This window comes from Colias eurytheme, chromosome 26, assembly GCF_061535395.1.
Source record: "Colias eurytheme isolate Ceu_HAF_F1 chromosome 26, ilColEury1 Martin Lab GWU primary, whole genome shotgun sequence".
NCBI classification, from domain to species: Eukaryota; Metazoa; Arthropoda; class Insecta; order Lepidoptera; family Pieridae; genus Colias; species Colias eurytheme.
In genome coordinates this window covers 3,714,181-3,741,410 of record NC_143005.1, presented here as the reverse complement: position 1 = coordinate 3,741,410, position 27,230 = coordinate 3,714,181, and the positions used below count along the sequence as shown (strand labels likewise).

At 31.7% G+C, this 27,230-nt stretch overlaps 1 protein-coding gene across 1 annotated transcript in view; it reads left to right on the top strand.

The window, feature by feature from the left end:
* The window catches only part of Gycalpha99B (guanylate cyclase 1 soluble subunit alpha 2), a 91,479-nt gene that overhangs the window by 7,985 nt on the left and 56,264 nt on the right, over positions 1 to 27,230 (top strand). Inside the window, exons 2-5 of the mRNA XM_090116908.1 lie at positions 18,174 to 18,247; positions 19,808 to 19,890; positions 25,149 to 25,309; positions 26,273 to 26,481. Coding sequence (XP_089973034.1) covers positions 18,174 to 18,247; positions 19,808 to 19,890; positions 25,149 to 25,309; positions 26,273 to 26,481 — 527 coding nt within the window. The remainder of the gene's footprint in view (positions 1 to 18,173; positions 18,248 to 19,807; positions 19,891 to 25,148; positions 25,310 to 26,272; positions 26,482 to 27,230) is intronic.

Genomic DNA, 27,230 nt, shown 5'->3' with positions numbered 1-27,230 from the left:
CATTTTTATCATATTCCCCTCCTTTTGTAATGGGTTTCATCCGACTGCGATTTTTTTTTGTTTCAAAAATTATCTACTCTAGTCTAATTGTGATTCAAGTACATAATATGTTTGCTAAGGTCATGCTAGAAGTTGGATCGTAACTTTACTTCAACACCAGTGTTGTTTTTTTCGTAGCAATAAGATTTAATCAAACAAACACATTTTCAATTTTCTTCACAAAGTCTGGAGTCTTAGATTCTGATATGAACTTAGATTCTGATATGACTTGAAGCCTAAATTTTTTGATAGCAATAGGTACACTAGTAGGAACATCTAACAATCAATAATCTACTTTTATAACACTTATATACTTACCTGCTTAAATAAGTGTTAAAAAGTAGTTTAATGCTCAGTCACATTATATAATTACTAGAGGTCCGCCCCGGCTTCGCTCGTGGTACATAATATTTCGCAATAAAAGGTAGCCTATGTCCTTTCTCGGGTATCAAAATATCTCCATACCAAATTTCATGCAAATTGGTTCCGTAGTTTAGGCGTGATTGAGTAACAGACAGACAGACAGAGTTACTTTCGCATTTATAATATTAGTATGGATAACAATATGTTCTGCTTAGCGTTTTCCCAGTTGTTAAGGTTAAGTATCGTAGCCGAAATAAAACTGTTGAAGTCACTTTATGCTGTCTACCTGTTACCATATAGATCTTTAGAACTACGCAACGGTTTTCGAAGAGATTATTTTTAATAGATAGCAAAGGTGTAATATATGGGTATATTATATAAAATATAGGCGGACGGGTCGCTAATTAAAACTAAAAATAAGTAAATCAATAATTTATTCTTTTAGTCGTAAACGTCAAGACGTTCCTCTCCTCCAAACATGCTGCACAACTTTCTGCTCCTATAATATAATCTTATGTACATATATATTATTATGTAAACCATATAACATTAATAAACATCTTATCCAAGCATTTAGGCACTTAACGTATAAATTATACGAAGCATCCAGTGTATTTGGCTCGAATTCTCAAACGGTGTAGTATGAAATGCATCTAACATTAAGTGCGGTCATTCGCTTCGTGGTCAAACACAGGTGAAGGGAAATTTAGACGATTTCGTACTGCAAATATGTTTCAAATTAAACGAGCGAATGTTAAAAGCTAATCTTAATATAAACTAATAAGTAGAAGAGAAATACAAAATAGAGATTCAACTAATATTATGCTACTTAGTTTCTACAAATAACGTTAACATTTTGAGGATGAATGGATAGAGATGTGAATGAAGAGATTACTCTTTCAGACAGAAATAGCTTATCGGAATTGAATCAAATTTGGTACAACTATAGATTTGTCTCGATTGCACGTGACCAAAATCTTAGTACAGTATTATGAATGGGATAAAAAATGCTTATTAAAAGAGTAAGAGCGTATACGCACTATGCGGGTAGCCGCATTGCGGGTAGCCGTCCGGCTGACCGCAAGCACAATTATGTATGCAACCGCAGACCGCACAGTGCGCATAGAAATGAATATTCCGTACATAATTGTGCTTGCGGTCAGCCGGACGGCTACCCGCAATGCGGTTACCCGCATAATGCGAATACGCTCTAAGAATATACGATTCATTTGTTTTACATAAATCTTATATTATTATCTTATTTGTTTTTTTTTTCAATATGAATATAATTAATGCAGTCTTAATAACTTATTTGTTTTATAAATCGTATTTTATATACTTCTTCCTTTCACTTATCACTACTTAACTTTTCAATCCATTGATGGTTTTTCCTTCTTCATATTTCTAATTTGAGTTTCATAGCGCTTATTAAAAGAGAGCCTTTGTTCAAAGGTTTAAAACATCCTTTGAATTTTTCCTTTATCTTTGATTATAAAAGTACCTTTGTCTTTATTGTTACTTATATTGAAAGGCAATTTATTGAATAGTTTCTGTATAATAGATAATATAAAATATATTTCTGTATGTTTAATGTTTATGCTTCAGCATGTAGGTAAGTGTCCATAAAAGTATTTAACGATGATATTTATTGCTGAAATTTCTTCAGCTTATACGATTATTTGGTTCAATATTTTCATTCACTAAGTTGACTACATAAATTCGTTGTAACATCGAATTTACATTTAAGTGAAAGAAGCGTATATTATAATGTCGTGAAGTCTATTATGACTTAAATAAAAGCAAATTAATGTACTATCTTCATACGTATGGTTTATAGTTATATGTTTGTATTCTTAAGTATGACAACTCAGAGATCCTGTATTCGATCCTTGATGGTGTAAAAAAACAAAAAGCTCTATATAAAGTCTGGTCACGTACTTGCCTATAAAAAGATCAGTAAAATACATAAAATTCATGCGACAGACAATTTCTCTATAACCCACAAGGGTATTCTTACCCCATGGAACTTCAGACACACAATAAAAATAAAAATTTAATGTTTCTGGTGTATGCAGTATAGGTAAGCTATATGTTCTATTCGTAAACATGTTCTTTAAAAGTTCTATTATTATCTAGCTATACTATTCACATTGTTTAATTTTACTTGAGATGGATTTGCTAAAATTTTAAAGGAATGTTCTGGGGCTCTGGCGTTCATCTGCATTATCATCGCGTCTTCTATTTTATAACATAACATTCATTTATAATGCGTTTCAATAACGTTGTTAATATCATATTCCATTTATTATTAGCTCTCAACTCCTGATTAAGATAATATTTAAGTGCTTACAGAAGTGTTTCCATTAGATGACCATGTTTTACGCAAAATTATGCAAATTTGGGGATTCTGTAGCCGGGTTATGTAAGCGGAAACACCAGGCTATGTATAGATTTAGGATTTAGAAGATCGTTTAATCTATCTAAAATATATCCGTATATTATAAGTATGTATTTGTACATAATATATCTGATTAATATCTAATACTTATATGTAACTAACATTAATTTTAATAAACGAAGAAAGTAAATTACAATTTTTGCTAAATTCAATTTATTTTTCTTTAATATTAAAACAACCGGAATAGTTTACTCTAACCTCGTTGATTTTATTTTTTATTCTTTTAAATTTTTCATAAACTTTGTTACTCATAAAAATTACCCCACTTGTAAAGTCCATGAGATACGATTTCTCAATATAGCTTTTACAAAATTACTCCTGTTGCGTAAACGAAAAATATTTTGAGGAAACCACAAACGGATAGTACATTTATGATGCAATCAATCATATTCAATGGCGTACTTAAAACGATACTGTTTATTGCGTAAGCAGTTTGTTTAAGAATATCGTTGGTAATTGGTAAACAGTATTTTTAACGATTAACCGGAATAGGTGAGACATGGCTACATTTTTAGTGTTTTATTTTTTACTGGTATAATAGCGCCAAAATATATTGTTACAATGTATATTTGTGTTCATAACTCGCGCGAGTTAACTTGACACCTGAAAAATGGTCCTGTCCCTTTCACTCCATTCTATTATCACGTGAGAGTGAAAGAGACGGGTATAGGTAGCAGGTCTCAAGTTGACTCGTGCGTTGTAGATACATGTATAGTATACCTAATTTTATAAAGATATTTTAGATGTTGTTTGAATACTTTTTTTACAGTAAAATGTTTTTGAATTTTTTTTTATACAACGCGACACGCAATCTTCATATTATGTGCTTACCGCCCGCGGCTTCGCTCGCTTTGTCTAAAACCTAATAAATTATATACTAAAACCTTCTTCTTAAATCACTCTATCTATTAAAAAAACCGCATCAAAATCCGTTGCGTAGTTTTAAAGATTTAAGCATACAAAGGGACATGGGGACAGAGAAAACAACTTTGTTTTATAGGTACCACAAAGTCGCATTCTCTGTCCCTATTTCCCTGTGTCCCTATGTCCCTATGTCCCTTTGTACGCTTAAATCTTTGAAACTACGCAACGGATTTTGATGCGGTTTTTTTAATAGATAGAGTGATTCAAGAGGAAGGTTTATATGTATAATAACATCCATTAAATAGTGGAGAAGTACTGTTATTTTTGAGGTTTCTATTGTGATGTCGTAAATAATTACATTTTTTCCGCTTACATTGCAAACGCAGGCTGAACCCTACGAGTTTTATCAAAATAATGTACTAAGTATTGTACACATTGAAAAGGTCTACAGAAAAGTCCGCGATGGCATATGTCTAATAGTGAACTTAGCAGATCATTTTTAGCAGATCAAAAAAAAATGTGAGTTCTTATCGCGTGCAGTTGAGTTCTACAGTTCCTGATACTTTTTAAAAATAGTTCTGGCGTTTTTACCTTAAAAAACGACATTTGAAAAAATGATCTGCCAACTTCCCGTAGCAGATCATTTTTAGCAGATCAAAAAAAAAAATGTGAGTTCTTATCGCGTGCAGTTGAGTTCCACAGTTCCTGATACTTTTTAGAAATAGTTCTGGCGTTTTTACCTTAAAAAACGACATTTGAAAAAATTTATCTGCCAACTTCCCGTAGCAGATCATTTTTAGCAGATCAAAAAAAAATGTGAGTTCTTATCGCGTGCAATTGAGTTCTACAGTTCCTGATACTTTTTAGAAATACTCGCGTAAAATGAAACACTAGAAAATTTATTTATGTCATATTTCATCACGCCGTAGCACCATGACGTAGCAGCATGCCGTAGCATCATGCCGTAGCATCACGCCGTAGCATCACGCCGTAGTATCATGCCGTAGCTTCATGCCGTAGCATCATGCCGTAGCTTCATGCCGTAGCATCATGCCGTAGCATCATGCCGAAGCATCACGCCGTAGCATTACGCCGTAGCATCATGCCGTAGCATCACGCCGTAGCATCATGCCGTAGCATCATGCCGTAGCATCACGCCGTAGCATCATGCCGTAGCATCACGCCGTAGCATCATGCCGTAGCATCACATCGTAGCATCACACCGTAGCATCACGCCGTAGCATCACAGCGTAGCATCACGCCGTAACACATGCCGTAGCATTACGCCGTAGCATCACGCCGTAGCATCACAGCGTAGCATCACGCCGTAGCATCACGTCGTAGCATCACTTCGTAGCATCACGTCGTAGCATTACGTCTTAGCATCACGTTAAGCCGGGTCCAGGTCGGGTTTTTTCAAATGTCGTTTGTTAAGGTAAAAACGCCAGAACTATTTCTAAAAAGTATCAGGAACTGTAGAACTCAACTGCACGCGATAAGAACTCACATTTTTTTTTTGATCTGCTAAAAATGATCTGCTACGGGAAGTTGGCAGATCATTTTTTCAAATGTCGTTTTTTAAGGTAAAAACGCCAGAACTATTTCTAAAAAGTATCAGGAACTGTAGAACTCAACTGCACGCGATAAGAACTCAGATTTTTTTTTTTGATCTGCTAAAAATGATCTGCTAAGTTCACTAACATATATGTCTATCTCTTATGGATAACCCACAATAACTTTTTTTGTCATTTACTTTTTACGACAAATAATGGCTAATTTTCGAAGCGATTTTAACCAATACAGCATTAATCCTTAACCAATTAAATACCTTAAATACATTGTTCATTTAATATAGATCTATATGGCCCTTTACACCGTATGATTTAAGTGAATATTTTCGAAGATATTACAGATTTAAAAATTGCGGGACGTAGCGTTTGCGGCGGCACCGGCAGGCCGGGCCGCTATGTTTTTATATACAACGTTAAAAGTTTTTCTGTAGTGTATTTAGTATCAGCATTGCACCCAATTGCACCCGTGCGAAGCCGGGGCGGGTCGCTAGTACATAATATAGCTCAGTAGGTACCTAAAGCATTGTAATGTTACTTCTAAACTAACGTATTATAAAAGAACGCTATAAAACTACTCCACGTGTGTTTCACCTATCAGTATATCAAATATCATTAAATAAGTGTAACTATTTTGAACAATAAAATTTCAAAATAATAACAGTATCATTGAAAGTTCAATATACCACCACTTAAGTGAACGACTCATGCTAGTAATATTCCCTCGGTTTTGTTCGCTTCCATTCACCACATTCATCGAACCAGGAAGATTAAGTATGACATCAATCATACAACGTAATACATTACGTATATTTGGGATCTTAAAATAACGTTCCTTGATATAATCGCATGGGAGATAAAAATGGAATTATACTCGTATTTTCGTGTCCTGGATGAATGAAATTGCTTTGAAGAGTTATCTATATGTATCGTTTTGTATGTATTCTTAGAGTATTCTTTATATTATGTATCACGATAAATATAGTATCGTTTAAGGGAGATTTTGAATGTGTCTTTGATCGCGTTATGTAGAACATAGATGTGTTGTTGGAATGAAATTTTAATTTCGTATAAAGTTTATTATTTTTTAGAAAATTTTTTCCCTTCTATATGGATAATCATCAGCTATGTGCTATAAGCGATTTTCTATAAAATTGTTTATATTACTAATAGATCTATACTTACGTACTTTTAGTTTCTACTGTTATAACTGCATTTTATTCTATTTAAAGTTCTTGTACGTCACTTGTAAGTTGTAATAGTGTTGTCATGTTTTATTTATAGCTATACAACGTCAACCCCGATGTAGCAAATAATATAATTACGTCATATTTGCATTACAATGACTGATATACTGGTAAATGGACCATTTAAAATGGTAATACTATATTATATTTTGTTAAATAGCCTGGTATTAGTTTGCGTTTTATAGGAAATTTAGTGTAATGAATTGGATGTTTAATAATTATGTTATATACAGGGTGTCCCACTATTGGTATACTTAGCGCGAAGAGACTTGTAGTTTTGCATACACTGATCACGTAAAAAATACTTAAACAACAAAATTACGTCAAAAGTTTTCCTGAAAATCCATGTTTTCTTCTCTAGCTTCGCGCAGCCGGCATATACCGCTTCACTAATGTGAGCATTTTGTCTATGAAAACATAATCTTAAACGATAGCTCACGTGCTGGTGTTAAAGTTGGGCGGGTTGCTTGTAATGGGTGTACACATAGAGTTTTAAGAATTCATCTATTTGAAAAAAAATGCGTCTGGAATTTTATAAGTATTTTTTACGAACTCAGCGTATGCAAAACTATAACCTCCTTTGAGCTTAGTATACCAACTGTGGGACACCCTATACAGGGTGTCCCACTATTGGTATACTAAGCGCGAAGGGATTTGTAGTTTTGCATAAACTAATCACGTAAAAAATACTTAAACAACAAAATTACGTCAAAAATTTTTTGCTAAATTTTTCCTGAAAATCCATGTTTTCTTCTCTAGCTTCGCGCAGCCGGCATATACCGCTTCGCTAATGTGAGCATTTTGTCTATGAAAACTTCATCTTAAAACGATAGCTCACGTGCTGGTGGCAAAGTTGGGCGGGTTGCTTGTTATGGGTGTACATATAGTGTTTTAAAAATTCATCTATTTGAAAAAAAATGCGTCTGGAATTTTATAAGTATTTTTTACGAACTCAGTGTATGCAAAACTATAACCTCCTTTGAGCTTAGTATACCAACAGTGGGACACCCTGTATATTAGTTCTATGATATGTTAATTTTCTGATGATCGCATGATCGTTGTTATCATTTCATTTCGTCATTACTTACTTGAAGAATTCCTAAAACATCGTACTTCTTTCACAAAAAAACACGCTTCCCAAATTCCACCAGCGCTGCAAAAAAAAGTAAATAACACCGCAATTTCGACTACATTTTCGCACACAACATAAAACATTCACACAAATGTTAGTTTTCATAACGCTTTCCGAACCTAAATACGGCTAGAACATTATTCTCTCGGGGTCAAACGACGTGACTGCTATGTGGCTTCTGGATTATTCTGCGGAACGACTCAATATTGCCATGTGGCCATTTGCCTTTCTATTTACGAGTTTTAATAAAACCGAAAAGTTTCATTTATACAGCTTCAGACTAGAATTTAAAAATGCATTTCTTTGTTTTCTTTATTATTGTAGAGAAACGGGTATTAAATAAAAGATATTGTTCTCGAATAATTACTTTGGAAAAACTATCCTTAAAACACGGTTTTGTGAAGATTTGTTTTGTTATTTCTTTTAAATTTTATGTAGTTTTTCTGGAAGACATAAACTATGCAGTTAAAAAATGGGGTAAATCAGGCGTGATATAATATTATGATTTCACAATATATGCCTTTGTTTTATTGATTCAAAAATATATTTTACAATATTTTAGACTTGACTTGAAATACACTCAAATATAGTTCATCTTTCTTGTTTCATAAATTTAATTAAACTGATCTTTCTCTTTATAACGTTTTCAATATCGCTTCAAAATTGTTGAAATTTAGCAAACAAATATCTGTTGTTTGTCGATAAAACTTTGGCTATTTGATTGGAAGGAAATTAGTAGGAATGGGTTGAAACTTTAATGAAATTTCTATTTTCTGATATCAAATATCGTGTTCGTCTTGTTGGGGTGTGAAACAAAAGATAGGAATGAGTCTGATAAATCAAAATCTCGTATGATGTTGCTTCCGATAGGTTTTTAGGAATGTTAGTCTTTTGTACTAATCTACCTACGTTTAAAAATAGTATGTTACTTTGTCTATATTTCAAAAACACAAAAGTTGCAATTTTTTACCTTCTAGAACCCGCTCAAAATTTTGTTATGACAAGAAAACGAAAAGTAGGTAACTGAAAACCCTTCTATATAACCAAACCATGAAACACATGAAGGATTTACTTGCACCGTACATTTAAAGTACAGATTATTAACGCAACATTTCTAGAAATTAGCCCTATTATTATAGGGCGAGTTTAAAAGGAGCTGGGATTAAAGTCTATCAAACTGTCAGTATTATAACAAAATCGATTAAACAAATACAAAGTAAACGAGTTAGTTTCCAAGCGAGGCGTGTACATAATGCTAATATAATATACAAAATTTAAAACAAATGTCTACAATAGTTTCAACCATGTTTCAACATATTATCACGTCGCGTCTGGGTCGACCTCTGTAGAAACTTTAGTTATATCCTGGCTATTCTGCTCTGTTGACTTTATGTGGGTTTAAAATGCTTTTATTTGTATCGGCTTTTGTTCATTATTTTATGTATTTTATATCTTTGTATAAAATAATTACATATATTAAAATAAACAATAGGTAGTTTGAATAGGAAGTTTACAATACATTGAACATTGTTAACAAAATACAGGGTTTAAACTTTGAAGTACCTATAATTAAATCAATTGGTTTTATTAATCAGTGAGTCTACAAGTAGGCAGTCTATACTAGTAGTAGTGGTCTTATAAGTAGGAAAATGATGTTTAGTACCTATGGAAATTGTTATGAATCCGACATGAATAAAATATGGAACTCGACGGATGTTTATTAAGTTTAAATTGATTAAAATGATAATCTAATCTTTATCCAACACCTCACATTTCACAAAACAATGAACAAAGTAACGTACATACATAACATGTAATTCATCCTGAGTGACGCCAGTTCAAGAAGCTAGTCATGATAATCTCATTCCTAGCAATGCCCCATCTATTCACAATACTACGCCATCTAACGATTAATCTGTGAATTAACAACTGAATAATTTGACTTATAAATAAGGAGTTATATTAGGAATTCCACTAGACACTTATTTATAGGAAAACTTTCGTGACACGAATAAGTAAATAAATTGGAGCGTATTGCTCAAGTTTTTATTGTTATTGATTACGGCAAATTATCGCAATCAATTTCTTTCTTATTACACGATTATTAGAAGGATGGCCATAATATTTGATAGGACATTTATGTGTGTATGTAAGTTGTTGTTTGAAAAAAGTCATAGCCTAAAATAATATTGGAACATATTATTTTGAATTTATACAAAAGCTGACTAATAATGGTATTTAGTTTTAGACACTACTTTATAAATGCCTTTTTAGTTAAAGTATTATTATATTATGACTATATAATCGATATACCATCGAAAATAAATAGATTATATAAATTCAATTTGATTTGAAGTTTTGGTATCCAAAGTAAAAGGTTCTATAGCAGGGTTTAAGCCCCCTGCAAATGAAAACTATTTAATAAAATGTTTATGAGATACCTTAGATACCAGCTATGAGAAAGGTTCACGTTACAAAGAAAATAAAATGAATATAAGCATTGCTGACAAATTAGAAATGAAGAACGGGAAAATAATTTGTTAAAGTATATAAAAATATTTTTACAGACATAAAAACATGCGATACAGTCGTAAATGTAATAAATAATATTCATGACAAAGATCAAAATACTATTACTCTCAAAAGGATTTTTACCTTTCTTTATCATTAAAATATATATATCACTACATAGTATAAAACAAAAATCTTTAAAATCTTTAAAACTACGCAACGGATTTGATGCGGTTTTTTGAAAAGATAGAGTGATTCAAGAGGAAGGTATATAATTTATTATGTTATAGACAAAGCGGGCGAAGCCGCGGGCGGAATGCTAGTAAAAAATAAAAAGACATTTTCTGTAAAATAAGATGACTTGTAATACAATAATGCTTATTTAATATTATAATAACCAATTTATGTACTCAATGATCGCCTTTATTGATGCTACTTTTGCCGAATAAATAGGTTTATTACTTACGAATGACGAATTGAATATTCATGCTATTATAGTTGGTCGGTGGGCTTGTAAGAAATCCCCAGAAATAAGAGCTTTGTTTTGTGATAAAATCAAAATAAGAATGTATAATCATACTTAACAATAACACACAAATTTAATGGTGTTATTGATGTGTAATAATAATATATTATTAACTATTAAGTTATTCGGTAACTTCGCTTTTTCATACGTAAAAATAAATCCTTCAATGTCTCATAACGTTGCGGCTGTACAAAAAGAAACGAATTTATAAATTAAACAAATGATATAGGACTGTGTATAGGACGTTAGTTTGGATCGTACTTTCTAATTTAATTATAAGGTCAACCACATTAAGTCAACTAAAATTATAATAGATTGTAAGGGTAAATTAACTCAATAATACAATAGTTCGATTAAGCGAAATATTCCGTCCCATGCCAATGTCCCTTGACAGTGGGTTGATTAATTGTGTTTATGTAATTAATGAACATTCATTAATTAATTCGGAAATGTATTGGTTTGTTGATAGATGTGATAGATGTCTTTCAGTGTTAAAGGTCATGGTTTTTACAAAATTGTTACACCGTTTTTGCATGTGTGGGTGATTACGTTGTGCGTGTGTGTGAAGTTTTAGCCCCCAAAAACAGATCTGTAGATGTTAATTTTTCGTATCTTTCTAAAATATTGCTACTACCAGTAAATATATTAAATTCAATGTATATGCTACTCTTTCTGTATGTCTCGTTATCATGCTCAAGTAAGGAAAACGCATCTGTATGCATTTTCCTTATTTAAGCAAGATAACGAGAGTTTGTTTGATATCTGAAAAACGACACAGAATAGTATTTCTCCCGGATATTTAAGCTTATTCAAATAAAAATAAATAAATTCAGCTTAATGTGTACTTCAACGTCACGTTTAAATACTATTTTTTATTCAATTCAACATAAAATTCATTAAAAACGTAGTCAATACCTTTCTTGGTTAATAATAAATTCTGATTGGCCCACTGAATTGTATACAACATAATTGAGTTATTGCAATATCAATAAAGAGGAAATTGTTATTTACTTAACAAACTCGATTGACAAAGTTGGCAAAGTAATTAAATGCCATATTGATTGTTATTGGCACAAACATTCTTTGTACTAATACTTGGGATGTATTCTTAGGAAGTTTTCTATTGGAATACCTAGTTTGCGGTTGTAGGTAGAGGGATTATTTTTCAATTTTCTTCTTGTTTTAGAGTGATCTAGTGTTTGTATAAAGGGTATAGGTATTTGAAAGTAAAGTGATATTTTTGGTAAACTTGAAGAACAGATATTTATTTAAGGTCGGTGCCTATATTTTAGATACAAAGATAACAAAATATAGACATTTTTATTATTTATTATACGGTAGGATAAGTATACCCACCCTGTCGACCTTTGAATTCTTAAATAATCAAAAATTTTCAATTTAAATATTGAAGCTGGATTTCTTTGTCTATACCTACAAAAAAAAAGTCCTACTAAACCTTCTAATAATTAACTACGAAACAACTTCAAACGTTCAACTCAAAATAATGTTCACCGAAAAATGTAATTTACTAATAAAGTTTGCAACGGACACTGATTTACGGCAATTAATTAATCAAACTCCTCAGTAACGTCACAGTATACCATGGTAAAGTGACATCCATTAGTCATTCGATACTGCGTGCGTTTGCCGCCACTTTTGCCGCCATTTTGCTGATCTCAGCACATCACTCAAGCACTCTGTTATCCGATACGTATTAGCTTTTAGGACTACTAGAACAAACAATAGTTATTACATATTAGATAATACTTGAGCCTATGAGCTATGACCTGTTCAAGCGGCTTCAAAAAGGAGGTTCTCATTTTGACTGTATGTTTTGGTTGGGTTTGTCATCTCTGAAATTTGATTGAGTGAACCGATTTTGGTGATATTTTCCGGGTGCTTCTGTTTAAATTCTGTCTAGTTCTGACGATTTGAAGGCGGTTTAGCTTTTTGTTTAAAAAAATACTGTCTATTTTGTGATGTTTTTAGCGAACTTTTCGTCCGGCGTTCACTTTGCGTATGTTGTGACTTAACAAATTATAATATACCTACTAAAATCTTCTTATTTGAAACTCTCTATGTTATAAAAACCACATCAAAATCCTTTGCGTAAATAAGACAGCGGAAAGCGTCTTTGTTTTATACTATTTACTTGTTGAGGTGGTTTTTATTTCGATTGTGCATGTTAAAAAGGCGAATTATTTATTATAATAGAACTTTATGCTACAGGAAATATAGTTTCGAATTATATTTGCACATGGACGGTGTTGGAACTTGGAATTCATTATTCGGATATAAACTGTGAAGGTATTCATTCTCACGCAAAAGTCATTGAACTGAGAAATTAAATTTGGAATAACAATATTTTATAATTATTTTATATTTTATATTAATAATTACAGTAAGTAATTAATAAATAGTTTAATAAATAGGAGGGTAGCCTCCTTATCATTTCAAATTATAATCATACTTACAAAATAAACATTTATTGTTTGCTACAGATCATCTCAACACTATTCCGATATGTTTGACAGTAATACAGTGTGTGTAGTTACAAAAAAATCTTAGCAAAAATCTACAAAATTTCATGGACCTTGTCGTAATACATCTATATTATATACCGTAAAGTGTATAATCGTACCTACGTGAACTAAGAAAACATGCATGCCATTTATTTTTTGGCAGTTTGCTTATTAAAAGCACACATTAGATAGCTAAAAGACATCATTCCAAAAGAGGTAATTATTATAATTTATAATGCTTCAAATCGGTTCGCACTAACCGCGTTTCTTGGGGTCGTTAAAAACAATGGCTCTTTATATCTTTAGATATTCATTATTATGGTAGGGTATTAGGTTTACTTGAATTAATTTAACGAATCTCAAAATTATTAGTAATAAGAGCCATTCTAAGAAATAATTTAGATTAAAAATAGTCACATTACATTATAAGGCTGCCGGGTTTGTAAATATCTTCTAAAAATGGAAAATAATTTCTTGGAAAATATAAATTTCTAGGGCTATTAAATTCAAAAAGGCAGGTTTAAGGCAGTTTTTATGTCAATTAAAAGGCAACTTTCTAAATAAATATAGAATTATGAGTCAATATTCATTGGCCATTTTGTGTTGTTGTTACGGTTTTTAATAATGAAATTAAAAGCTATTTAATTATGGTTAAATTTCTCCTAAATTTCAATATTTTTAAAACCATTTCTACCTTTAAGTAGGTAGGTATAAAAGTACACAAATAATCTCGGCTATTTACGTCCGATATATTTATCTTTTCGATAAAAATAACATTACTTCTAACTTCTTATAGCTTCCTTGTAAACATTTTTATATTTAGTTCAGAACAGCACCGGTAAGGTTTCCCGGCTTATTGTCGACATGAATATTTTCTGAGTATCTATACGTACGTGGGAATTAGTGGAGACATGTTTATACTGTGGCTTTGCTTGTATTTTGTAATTGTAATTGGTAGCACAAGGAAACTAATACACAAAATAACATTAGGTGGCGTTTTCTCTACTGGGAAGATTCGGTAGCGCAATAAAATTCCAATCGAATATAAATTATAATAAAATAAAATAAATAAAAAGTTCATTTATTTGCCTTCACAACTTAAAACTATTACAAACAAACTAAATATGTAAGTATGTAGCATTTTCGTTGTGAAGGACTAGTGTCTGAAATAGGTCTGTGATAGACCTGTAGTACAGATCACTAGCCCCCCTCGCGGATAGTACTAGTAAATACACTTATAGTTTCTAGGACTAAATAATGAGAAGAGAATACAAAAAATGAAAAACAGAACTTAATACTAATACTTATAAGTAGACCTATGCGTGACCAGTGTGTTAGTGAATGTTGTGTCTGCGTGTGTGTGTTTGTATGTATTTGTGCGCGTGTATATGTAAGTTTGTATGTGTGTGTGCTGATAATATAAAAGGGATATAAAAGTTTACGATTGAATAGTTTTTTTAATCACACAAACTGTTTTATATAACTTACTATACTGTAAGAAGTGGATTCAGAAAAGTTCAGTGCAAAAATAAAATAAAACAATGAATCCAATTTAAAACTATAAAGCAAATATTATAAAATAAGTCAGAATAGATTTTAATTATCATATTTTACTAAAAGTTTGTCTCTTAGCATTTAGAGGAAACCTCAGTCGGCTTGTTTTAATAGCATTTGTTTAATTTAGATGACTTTTTGTAAGTTTTAATTGTATCCAATGAATAAATTCGTTTCAGCTCGATAGAATAAATAAGTTAGAGGTTGCTTTATAAATTTAAAAAATTAATTCAGAGATGAAAATTGGATTATCCTTTTGTAGACGATTTCAATAAAAAAAAAAATACTTTTACAACTTGTAATCTATAATTTTAGCTTTAAAATGATTATTTAGGAACCTAAACAATTTGTAATATTAATATTTGACATTATAAAGCAACGATTTATTTAAATTATAATATTACTAGCGGTCCGCCCCGGCTTCGCCCGTGGTACATATGAAAAATAGATGTTGGCCGATTCTCAGACTTACCCGATATGCACAGAAAATTTCATGAGAATCGGTCCACGAGAATTTTATATATAAGAAGATGTAATCTCAAACAAAAATATATAGATAAAAACTGTACAAAAAATGTTCAGCTACCCGCATAAACAATCAAACAGAATTGGAAATTTACACAAAAATACCCAACTTTTACCGCAAAATCTCAAAGCGAACCTTCTGGAACCTTCCTAAAAATAACAATACCATTCATTAGCTTTTCCGATATTGCCCAAACATTACACGGGGGTCGCATACAAAACCCTTTTAGTAGTTATATTGACACTATTTTTATTGAACCCAGAGGCATCGGAACGTGATCCAATTATTCAGGTCACGGGTACGAATCCGGCAAGATCGATTGGACCGAAGTGCCATTCTAAGTTTAGACGATATTTTTGGTTTCACTGTGGCAGCGGAATTTATTTTATTCAGGAATTTAGGTTACCTATAAAACAATAGATGATATACGTTTGGTATTGTATGTTGATTTTTAGAACCGAATAAAAGATTTGTAGTGAAACTTTATCTAAACACTAGCTGTGCTACGCGGTTTCACCCGCATTGCTCCGCTCCTGTTGGTCTTAGCCTACAACCTTCCTCGATAAATGGGCTATGTAACACCGAAAGAATTTTTCAAATCGGACCAGTAGTTCCTGATATTAGCGCGTTCAAATAAACAAACAAACTTTTCAGCTTTATAATACATATACAAAACAATAATTAGTTTAGATTTAGAATAAATACTAATTATAATTCTGAAATGTGGTTTAACCAGGTTTAACCGTCAGAACAATGTGAGTGCAACAACCCGTATATATTATGTCTACTCAAATATAAACACACACACAGACAAACACATTCACCCAGGTACATACAACCCTCCAAATTAATATAAAAAAGCGGAACAAAGAAAATAAAACATAAAATCATCATCAAATCAATGTGCATGACGCAAACCTATCGGCATGACATGCAAATGCCTTGTTAATAGTGCTCGATTGTTCTCGACACATTTTCGACACTTAGACATGAATGTGCAAGACACACGTACCTACTATACTGACTGATACTGACAATGTTCAATGGACCATTTGGATTTTGACAGAATTTACGAACAGTCTTTATTTCTATTTCGTCTATTCCTCTTGGCATTGAATTTTCTTTACACAACTATAGAGGAAGCTTGTTGTTCACTATTGTTAAGTTTATAAATATTTTTTATTTTTTATCTGTGTCGTGTCACTGTAGATTTATGTTATCTGTATAAGTGACGTAATTCTGTATTATATGTGGTTGTTCTTTTTTTAAATATTGTTCAAATAATGGTACAGTTATTGCGCAGAAAATTTAATATAATCGTTTTTCATACAAGTTGAAGTTAACTACAAAAACTTATTGAAATAATCTAATATTTGGTTCAAAAGTAATTTTGCTGACAAACTTCACCTGTCGTAAGATCTACTGAGAATCGCTCGCAGATGGCTGTTGGCATACCGTTGGAACTTTATACTTCGCGAACTATTACAAACTGGAAATTATTTTACATAAAGAGTCGAAATTGGTATAAAATATTATTTTAATTCATTTATAGTTGTTTGAAATTGAGAGAGCCCTTTAACCAATTTCTCTTTGCAGGAATATTTCTGAAAATATTTTACAAAATAGTAATTGTTGTTTTGAAAAAGCAGTTTGTTCTACGGCTATCCGATCTGTAGAATATAATTAGATATAATTATTTTTATAATACAAGTATAGATACTGAACATGATGCACAATAATAAAATTAATAAGGGAACACATTCGTATCTCCACAAACGTTAAGAAAACTACATTATATTGATACCAATACCTTTGCCTGTAAATAATGATTGTATCTTTAATTACAGAACAGAACTCGATCAACTGGAAACATAATATTTTCTACGGTTGTGTTGAACCATCTTTTTCTAGTAGGTTGTATCGTCGAACATTAGGTATACTTACGTAGATAGTCATAGTAACTATTTAGTCAGCTGTGCTCTACGATAGTTACGATTGAAATTTGTTAATCTATACTAATATTAAAAAGCTGAAGAGTTTGTTTGTTTGAACGCGCTGATCTCAGGAACTACTCGTCCGATTTGAAAAATTCTTTCGGTTCTAGATAGCTAATTTATCGAGGAAGGTTAGGCTATATATCATCACCCTAAGACGAACAGAAGCGGAACAATGCGGGTGAAACCGCGCGGCACAGCTTGTAAAATATAATATTGTCTCTTCTTAGTGAGATGTAATCCGGTCTAGCTCTAGTAGACTCTGTTAGAAATAATCATTAAAGAGTAGTTACAATAATATATTTCGAATAATAAAGGTTCATCATGTTATATTTTATGAATATCGTTTAATAGCATGTAAATTAATAAATACGTTCCATGTGAATAAACTGAAACGAGCCTCTGGGAATTGTAATTTTCAGAACTATAGTCTATAGCTGTTTCGTAGTAATAACCTCAATGTAATATGATTACCTATACGTTAAAAATAAATATTACATACCTACTTAATGTGTGTGTTACATACACGCGTGTACTTAAGACAATTTAAAACTAAACGTTTCTTAGAATCAACAACTAACTTGGAAGCGATATTATCTCATAGGCAAGCTGAGATAAAAGTTTGAAATAATTAAAAAGGAATGAAAAATTAGTTACCCTACCTTATATAATATGTAAATCATATGTAAATACTAGATACCTATTAAAATAAATACAAACCAAAAACCGTCAACCACGAGCTTTAAGCGTCTGCATATTTATTCTATTTTTACTTTTGTTGATAAGGATTTCCTCTATTACAAATTGAAATACAGCTGCTCCTTTATCTATCGTTTTCAAACACAATCTAATTGGTACATTGGTTTCAGAACGAATGTCTCCACGCCGCGGTGACGTCACTCACAAAGAACCAAGCTGAACACTATGACAAATATAATTGCTTGTAAGTATTTATTTAAACTATTATTTCTTGTATAATATAGATAATAACGATATAATGTATATTTGTTGGGTAAAAATTTAAAAATACATTCGAGAATAAAAATTAAGTTGAGAATTCGAGGGTAGTTTCGAAAAACTAACGAAAACATTCTAAATAACGTCACACTGCATTGAAACTACTCAACCAGCAGACTAATGTGTGGATTATTATAATAATTATTAAAAACAAGTGCGAAATAAGTGTGTATTGTGTGTAAGATAAGTGAATTACAATTTAAATATGTATTGAAAGTGCGAATTGCTATTATGTAGAGCCAAGAGAGAGAGAGATAAATCTTTTATTTGGTTTTAATAAGCAAATTATATGTCAGACTACAAATTAATAGATAAGTGATATACTATTAATTTGTAGTCTGACTGTACAATAGTGAGCATAGACACAGATTTAAAGCTTAGATTTTATATAAAAAATGGGGCATTTCATAACCATCAATCGAACCATCTGAATATAACCAGTAACAGTTTTCCGTTTCCAGAGGACGATTTCGAATACTAATTGACATTTATCACGATGACTGTTCCATTCAACCGATCAATTTGGATTGAAATGTGAAAATATGCAGTTTTAAAGAGTTTTATATATTCAAAAATTGTTTTCCTATACGCTTTTATGAATGCAGTAAATAGTTTTTTATATTTCGCTTCACGTTATTGGAGTTAGTTAGCGGGACGTTAGTTATTTTACGTTCAGTGATATATTTACCCGACTGTGTCAGAAGGGGATAATGTTTTATTTACCTACTAGTTGTTTTATTTAATAGGGCTAGGTCTTTATTACGTACTAGCTTCCGCCCACGACTTTGTACGTGCATCCCTGTTTTTCCCCGTTCCCGCAAGAATTTCGGGAAATCCTTTCTTAGCGAAGGCCTACGTCCTAACATCTAGGTACCTGCATGCCAAATTTCAGCTCGATACGTCCAGTGGTTTGGGCTGTGCGTTGATAGATCACTATATCAGTCACCTTTGGGTTTTATATATGTATATTGATTTCAAAATCTAATCCTTATAAATTATAATTACATACCAAATAACACGTTAGATGTTAAATTTTTTGAATAACACAATTGTTGTCTAAGAAACTTTTTATATCAGTTTATATTATAATCAGTAAATAACATTTTCAATAGGCAATATAATTGATCTCCCCCTGTCGGATATTCTGTCTCATGGGATCAAGAGATGATGGAACGGTGAAATAGAGTGCATTGGTGTCTGTAATAATATCTCGTATAGTTGGATAGTCTCCATTGAGATTTACAACTGTGACCATAGAATATGCCATACCTATACAATAGTATAGGTATGGCTTTATTTTGCTGGGCCAAAGTTACATTGTATGAAATCTGTAACAGGCAATTTCATATTATTTACGAAAGTAAAGTATCCAAAATGTTTGATTAAATTTCATTCGTATATACTCGCTATTAATTAAACGGACCAATCTGTTAGAAACATAATAGGCAGGTATTTTAAACTCAATTAATATATTTTATTGTTACAGACGAAGACTACCAGATGATGTACGGACTTGTAGAAATTATGCATATTTACAAGAAATATACGACGCGGTACGAGCAACTGATAGTGAGTATTATTTTGTAATTTCAATTATTTGATCAATAGCTGTGTCTCCTATATGTGTGCTAAATTTCATTGTAATCAGTTCAGTATTATTTTCGTGAAAGAGTAACAAACACACAAATACACATCCTCACAAACTTTCGCATTTATAATACTAGTAGGATTACTATTTTGATTAACAAAATAAATCGTAATCGTAAATTAAAACAATTAATTATCAAAATCAATATGCGAACATTATCAGGATAAGTTACCCGACTGTATAATTTATAAGAATAATCACGAATGCACGTAAGCTGTGTCCATAGTTTGACCTAGGTGACTTTTATTTTCATAGTTTAATGTTGAATTTAATACTTTTGTTGCACGCAAGGTGGGGCTTAACGGACAAAGTTGACAATGTCTACAATAATATAAAGAGCTTTTCGTTTCATTCACGAATAACCTTTCAGTTCTAAGCTGAATGTAATAAACAATTATTTTTAACACAAAACTAAAGCAAAGACTAAACACATTCAAATAGTTAGAACTGGATAAAATTTAAATAGGACGAACCGGAAAGCACTATTTTTTCAAATAAAAAAAGAATCATCAAAATCGGTGCACCCAATCGAAAGTTCTGATGTAACAAACAGAAAAAAAATTTACAGTCAAATTGAAACCTACTCCTTATTTTGAAGTTGATTATTAGGTATCAAGATATTATAATCAATTTTGTGTCTTACTTCTGAAAATCAGCTCGATGTGAACTTGAATAAATAGAGATTATCTGTTTGCGAAACTGCGTCTTAAGACGTTTTGCGAAACTTTGATTAACAAATTTAAACACTGTATAATAATATATGTAAAGATAATAAATGTATTATAATATACGTAAAAAGTATAATTTATGTAAAGAGAATAAATGCATATTTTATCCTGAAGAAAATAATTCGTAGATACAATTATTTTTTATACGAATCGGTCAAGTCGTTTCAGAGGTTATAGGAACACGAGAATTTTAGGTACTTACATTCATTGCTGTTAATTAACTCCTAATATATAACACAAATAAAAAATATACATTACGATAGAAACATTACATTTCTAAAAGCATACCACCAATTCTTTAGTACTCTTAAAAGTTAAATGTATTATGGAAAATATGTTTCAACTTACTTGCCATATAGACCGGGAGATACTGACACAAAATTTCGAGTCATTTGTAACAGGATGGCGGTTCTACAGGGTTCTTAGTACGCAATGACAAAAAGAAAAATGATGGTGTGAACGCTGGTACCGGCGGCTTAGTCGCGTGGGCGTTAGTCGAACTCGTCGGAAAATAGCGAAAGTCAAACGATTTGTAACAGTATGGCACTTATTTTTCCTGTTAGTTTGAGGATCAACGAATATAAATACAAAATTTCAAAGATCTAGGTGTTGGAAATCTTCACTTATATAAATTAATACTAAATTAATTTTTCAAGTATGACAGCACTTTTTCCCCCTACTAGAAGTATGGCAAATATAATAATGGTCACATTTTATCAAATACTCTCCAAAAATCCAAATGCAATACTGGTACAAAAAGTTTGGCGAAATAAAAATTTTTTGCAGATTTTCGGCGGTATGGCGACCATTTGGAATCGTCCGAAAAGTATGGCATGGCGATTTTCGTAAATGGCTGCACGTCGATGGTTACCTGTGCAAAAGTTAGCCTGATACAAATGGTTGAATAATTGTTTTATTTAAATCAACACATTCGCGTCGGTATGGCGGGCTGTAAGTCACACCGGAAAAGTATGGCATGACACTACCGCCTACTTCTTTTTTATGGGCTATCGGGAAATTCTAAAATTTTTGTGTTACAAATCGTTTGACTTTCGCTATTTTTCCGACGAGTTCGACTAACGCCCACGCGACTAAGCCACCGGTACCAGCGTTCACACCATCGTTTTTCTTTTTGTCATTGCGTACTAAGAACCCTATAGAACCGCCATCCTGATACAAATGACTCGAAATTTTGTGTCAGTATCTCCCGGTCTAATATGGAAATTCTGCATAAGTTTGTATTATATTTAAGTTCTAAGTCTGGGAGATACTAAGTCCCTCTTAAGTGGCTTTAAGTGGAACTCTGACTCCATATTTTATAGCATGTATTTTGCTTTTAAATGAATATTTAGTGAGGGAACTTGATAAACTTGTTGTTTTATATAGCGGTTGTGATAAGGTGTTTTTTACCTTGTATCCCTGAAACTATTAGAAAATATTTAAATTTGAAAGTTTGTAAGCAAGGATTGATGTTTTTTACTCTTTCATATAAAACGTCTGATCAAATATCTATGAAATTTGGAATACAGATAGATTGCATTGGCCTATATAAGCTACAATTTATCCGGATAATACACAATAGAAGCCATAGAATGAACATTGTATTCAATAAAATAGATAAATTTCCTTAGCACAAGATTCTTAAATGTAAATAATATTAAGCAGTATAGACTAGAGTAGATAATTTTTGAAACAAAAAAAAATCGCAGTCGGATGAAACCCATTAGAAAAGGAGGGGAATATGATAAAAATGTAAGGAAAAATAAATTACGGTCAATCCGAGTTCGGGAAGCGGGAGGGGGGAGCTTTTAAGAGAAAAAAATGGTTTCTCTCGATTTCCGACAAAACTACAAGTCCTATAGAAAAAAGTTCAATGGCAAAGTTGTAGGTAATTAAAAGTTCTACAACTTTGGATTCACAATTTTTTCACATAACCTAAAAATTTAGGTGAAAAATTCAAAAAACCAAGTTTTTGGTCTTTTATATCTATCTACTTCAAAATGTATTTTTTTTCTACGAAATTTGGTGGAAACTTACTTTATTATGTCCCAAATACACTGTAATTTATTTGATTGAAAATATTTATTTTTTCGCCTTATTTTGAATTAATACCAAAAAAACAACCTAATTTTCAATCGAAAAGTCACCCGTCAAAATATCAGCTTTTTTCAAAAACTTGGGGTGCCTGTTATTCATTGAAATCTCTTCTTTCATATGGTGTAAAAAAAATAAACACCACCATAGTAAATGTTCTCAGGAAATGCATACAAACAGTCTGAAAATTAGCTTTTACTAAATCAGGCACACTTCTCGAACTACCTGAAATGTTTTTATCGACATCATTTTGCTTTTGAATATGCTGTAAAATATTAAACTTAGAACAGATAATTATTTTTCTTTTGAAATATTACCGAAAAGCCGATACAAGAGAAGATATAGAGTTCAAGAAGTGTGCCTGATTTAGTAAAAGCTCATTATCACACTTTTTGTATGCATTTCCTGAGAACATTTACTATGGTGGTGTTTATTTTTTTTACACCATATGAAAGAAGAGATTTCAATGAATAACAGGCACCCCAAGTTTTTGAAAAAAGCTGATATTTTGACGGGCGACTTTTCGATTGAAAATTAGGTTGTTTTTTTGGTATTAATTCAAAATAAGGCGAAAAAATAAATATTTTCAATCAAATAAATTACAGTGTATTTGGGACATAATAAAGTAAGTTTCCACCAAATTTTGTAGAAAAAAAATAAATTTTGAAGTAGATAGAAATAAAAGACCAAAAACTTGGTTTTTTGAATTTTTCATCTAAATTTTTAGGTTATGTGAAAAAATTGTGAATCCAAAGTTGTAGAACTTTTAATTACCTACAACTTTGCCATTGAACTTTTTTCTATAGGACTTGTAGTTTTGTTGGAAATCGAGAGAAACCATTTTTTTCTCTTAAAAGCTCCCCCCTCCCGCTTCCCGAACTCGGATTGACCGTAATTTATTTTTCCTTACATTTTTATCATATTCCCCTCCTTTTCTAATGGGTTTCATCCGACTGCGATTTTTTTTATCTTTTCATTATTTTCAAAGGCTTCTACCCCAGTCTAGTAATATTACGTAGGTAGTATCTGTGGTTATATTATTAATAACTAGCTTTCTTCCCGCGGCTTCGCCCGCGTTTCCAAAGAATAGCCCGTATAGTTCCCGTTCCCGTGGGATTTCCGGGATAAAACCTATCCTATGTGTTAATAAGTTACCCTCTACATGTGTGTTAAATTTCATTTTAATCGGTTCAGTAGTATTTGCGTGAAAGAGTAACAAACAAACACATACACATACATCCATCCTCACAAACTTTAGCATTTATAATATTAGTAGGGTATCTTACATTCACAGCTTTGTTTAAAGATAGTGAGGTCGGAAATGCAATTAACGATCTGGGTGAAATTGTGAGAATTACACCACCCTTTTTCCTTACTCACCGTACGGAATGTAATACGAGTAGGTACTTACTACAATATAAATAGTTTCTGTTTCTTTTTTGTTTACATTATGGCGTTCTTACCTTTCTAAGTTTACTTATTTTTTTAAGTGAATTTACGTAGGTATGATAGAAACTAAAAATAGCATATTAATAACGCGAAGTTTTAGTTTGTTTTAAAGAGATTGTGGATATGTTCGTAAAATAACGTGTTTGACATCATTTATGCTACTTTATACCTATGCAATTAACTGTTTAAAGTAACAATTATCCATATGTAAAACGGTTGTTTACCTTAAAATGAATTTTACAATTCAATTTACATTCGCATGTTTTGTTAAAATTATACTAGAAACTCGGAAAGAAATCAAACGTTTTTATATCCAGAAGTTTGTTAGCAAGTTAAGATTTGACTAACAAATTCGTTTGGCAAGTTTGTGTACAGTTCATTTCATTTAGTGTTTTGAGTTTATAGGTCGCAAACAATTTTATTGTGTCAGAGGAAATAGAGTTGTAAATACGGTAATTAAAATTTTATGCTGTGTCATTGTTGGTTTTCTTTGTTTTTGAAACTTATTATAAAGTAGTATGTGTAGAAACGTAAAGAAAGGAATGTCAATTCAAAGCAAGGAATATACTACTCTCTTGATTCAAAGCTTGATAACCTATAACCACCCTATAACCGTTTTTGTTTTAATTACTTAATTAATAAAAAAGTTTTCAAAACTCAACTTCTTCATCATATTGACTTCACTTCGAATTTGAAAGAAAAGTCATATTTATTTAAATACAGGTTATTTTATTTATTGCTAATAAATATTTCTAGTGCAATGTATTTTCATCGCTCTATGTACCTATAGTTGATTATGGACGATGACTTATAGTTGAAACTGCAATTTTATTTATTGTTTCTAGCACTATTATAGTCCTTATTTTAATGTATATAGTACTCATTTTAATTATATTTCTTTGTTACAGGTGTATGTACTAAGGACTTCATGGCGAAATTAGGGGAATATTTAATTTTAACTGCTTTTTCACACAACTGTCGTTTGGAAAAAGCTTTCAAATGTTTAGGCACTAACTTGACTGAATTCCTAACTACATTGGACAGTGTGCATGATGTATTGCATGATCAGGTATGATTATCATTCTACTTGTATTATTAACTAGCTGTGCCCCGCGGATTTACCCGCAGTGCTCCGCTCCTGTTGGTCTTAGCGTGATGATATATATTATAGCCTTCCTCGATACATGGACTATCTAATACCGAAATAATTTTTCGAATCGGACCAGTAGTTCCTGAGATAAGCACGTTCAAACAATTTGGATGAATCTTTACAGTTTTCACAGGTTTATGGCATCAGAATAACACATAAGCTGTAGAACTTATACTTGACTTTGACCGCGGGTTCATCCACGGGTATTATTGTATGTAAATTTATATTTTACATGTTTTATTTGTATGTAAATTTATAGGCGAATGTATTTTAACTAAGACATTGATAAAGCTATAAAGCGTAGGTAGGGCATAGATATTTAATTACCCTTACTTGTTGACATTGATTGTTAATTATTTTAGAAGTTTCATAATTAGTAAGATTGAAGCAAGAATCAAAGCTGATACATAAACAAAGGATCTACGATCAGTATTATTGACATCTAGATACTGAGTTTATTGTAATTTATTGCGACTTTACAATATTCGTTACTTTTTGGAATATACAATAGGTTGATTAACAATGAAAATTTAACCTAAAATACAATCTCATTAAAATTCACACAATAGGTAATATTGAAAACACTAAGTATATATAAATACTAGCGGTCCGCCCCGGCTTCGCCCGTGGTACCTACATGTTTAAACTATCCTATCTCTCAAGTTGGATCGAACTGCACATGGTGTGCGAATTTTATTATAATCGGTTTAGTGGTTTAGGAGTCCATTGAGGACAAACATTGTGACACGAGATTTATATATATAAATATAATTTGCCAATGTCAAACTCTTCATATAAAAATGACAGATAATCTTCAATAAGCAATATAGATAACGATATTATTAAAATATTACATATAACTAAAACTTAAACCCTTTATAGGACGATGTGTTCAAAGATGAGAGCACAGACACAGAGGCGGCATTCGTTTGCACATCTCACGCGGGTAAAGTCCACCTGCACCTCACGACTGAAAGCGAACCCGTGGCATACATGCTAGTTGGCAGCTTGCGAGCGATAGCACGACGCTTGTACGACACACACGCGGATATAAGACTGACGAGCTATACTAATGATCCTAGGAGGTTTAGGTAAGTATTTATATTTAAATTTTAAAGAATAATTAATAATTTAATAGAATAGTGAACTGATTGATTGGCTTGAAATATTTTCAGCTACCTATTTATTTTGCTCGTTTTTACGATTAACAACACGTAATAGGAGCAGTGTCTGCAATTTTATGTATCCCTTATTGTTGAAATTATGGTGTTTAGTATAAAATCGCTTGTTAACATTAATGTGCCAATGAACATATTCAAAATAATCCTCATGATTGAAAAAGCCTAAATGTAATTCATATAAACACACATTTAAATTACAACCAGTTTTCTCATTTCCCACCACACTATAAAACATTATTTCTTCTTTGATAGCTACAAGACGGATAAAGTAAAATACGCCTTTATTTCCTCAAGATATTCTATGCTTATTTGTATACGTTAGCTAAACATTTGCACGTAATGCAGGCGTGGGTAAGACTGATGAGCCTCACTAATTACTAATGATCCTAAGAGATTTAGCTGAGTTACGGTTCTGTCGAGTTAATCTGTGGATTTATGTTTGCATTATCCACAACACCTGCATTTGTGATTCGTAATAATTTCGCAGTTCCTTGAAGGAATGGCAAAGATGTGCGTTTCAGAAATTTTAAATCAATTTTATTGAATCTCTATCAATCTATTGAACGGCTTATATTTATATAAAGGTAATTTGAATACTTTTGCTACATAATAAAGTTTTATTGCTATTATAAGCGCAATATTTTCGTATTTTACTTACT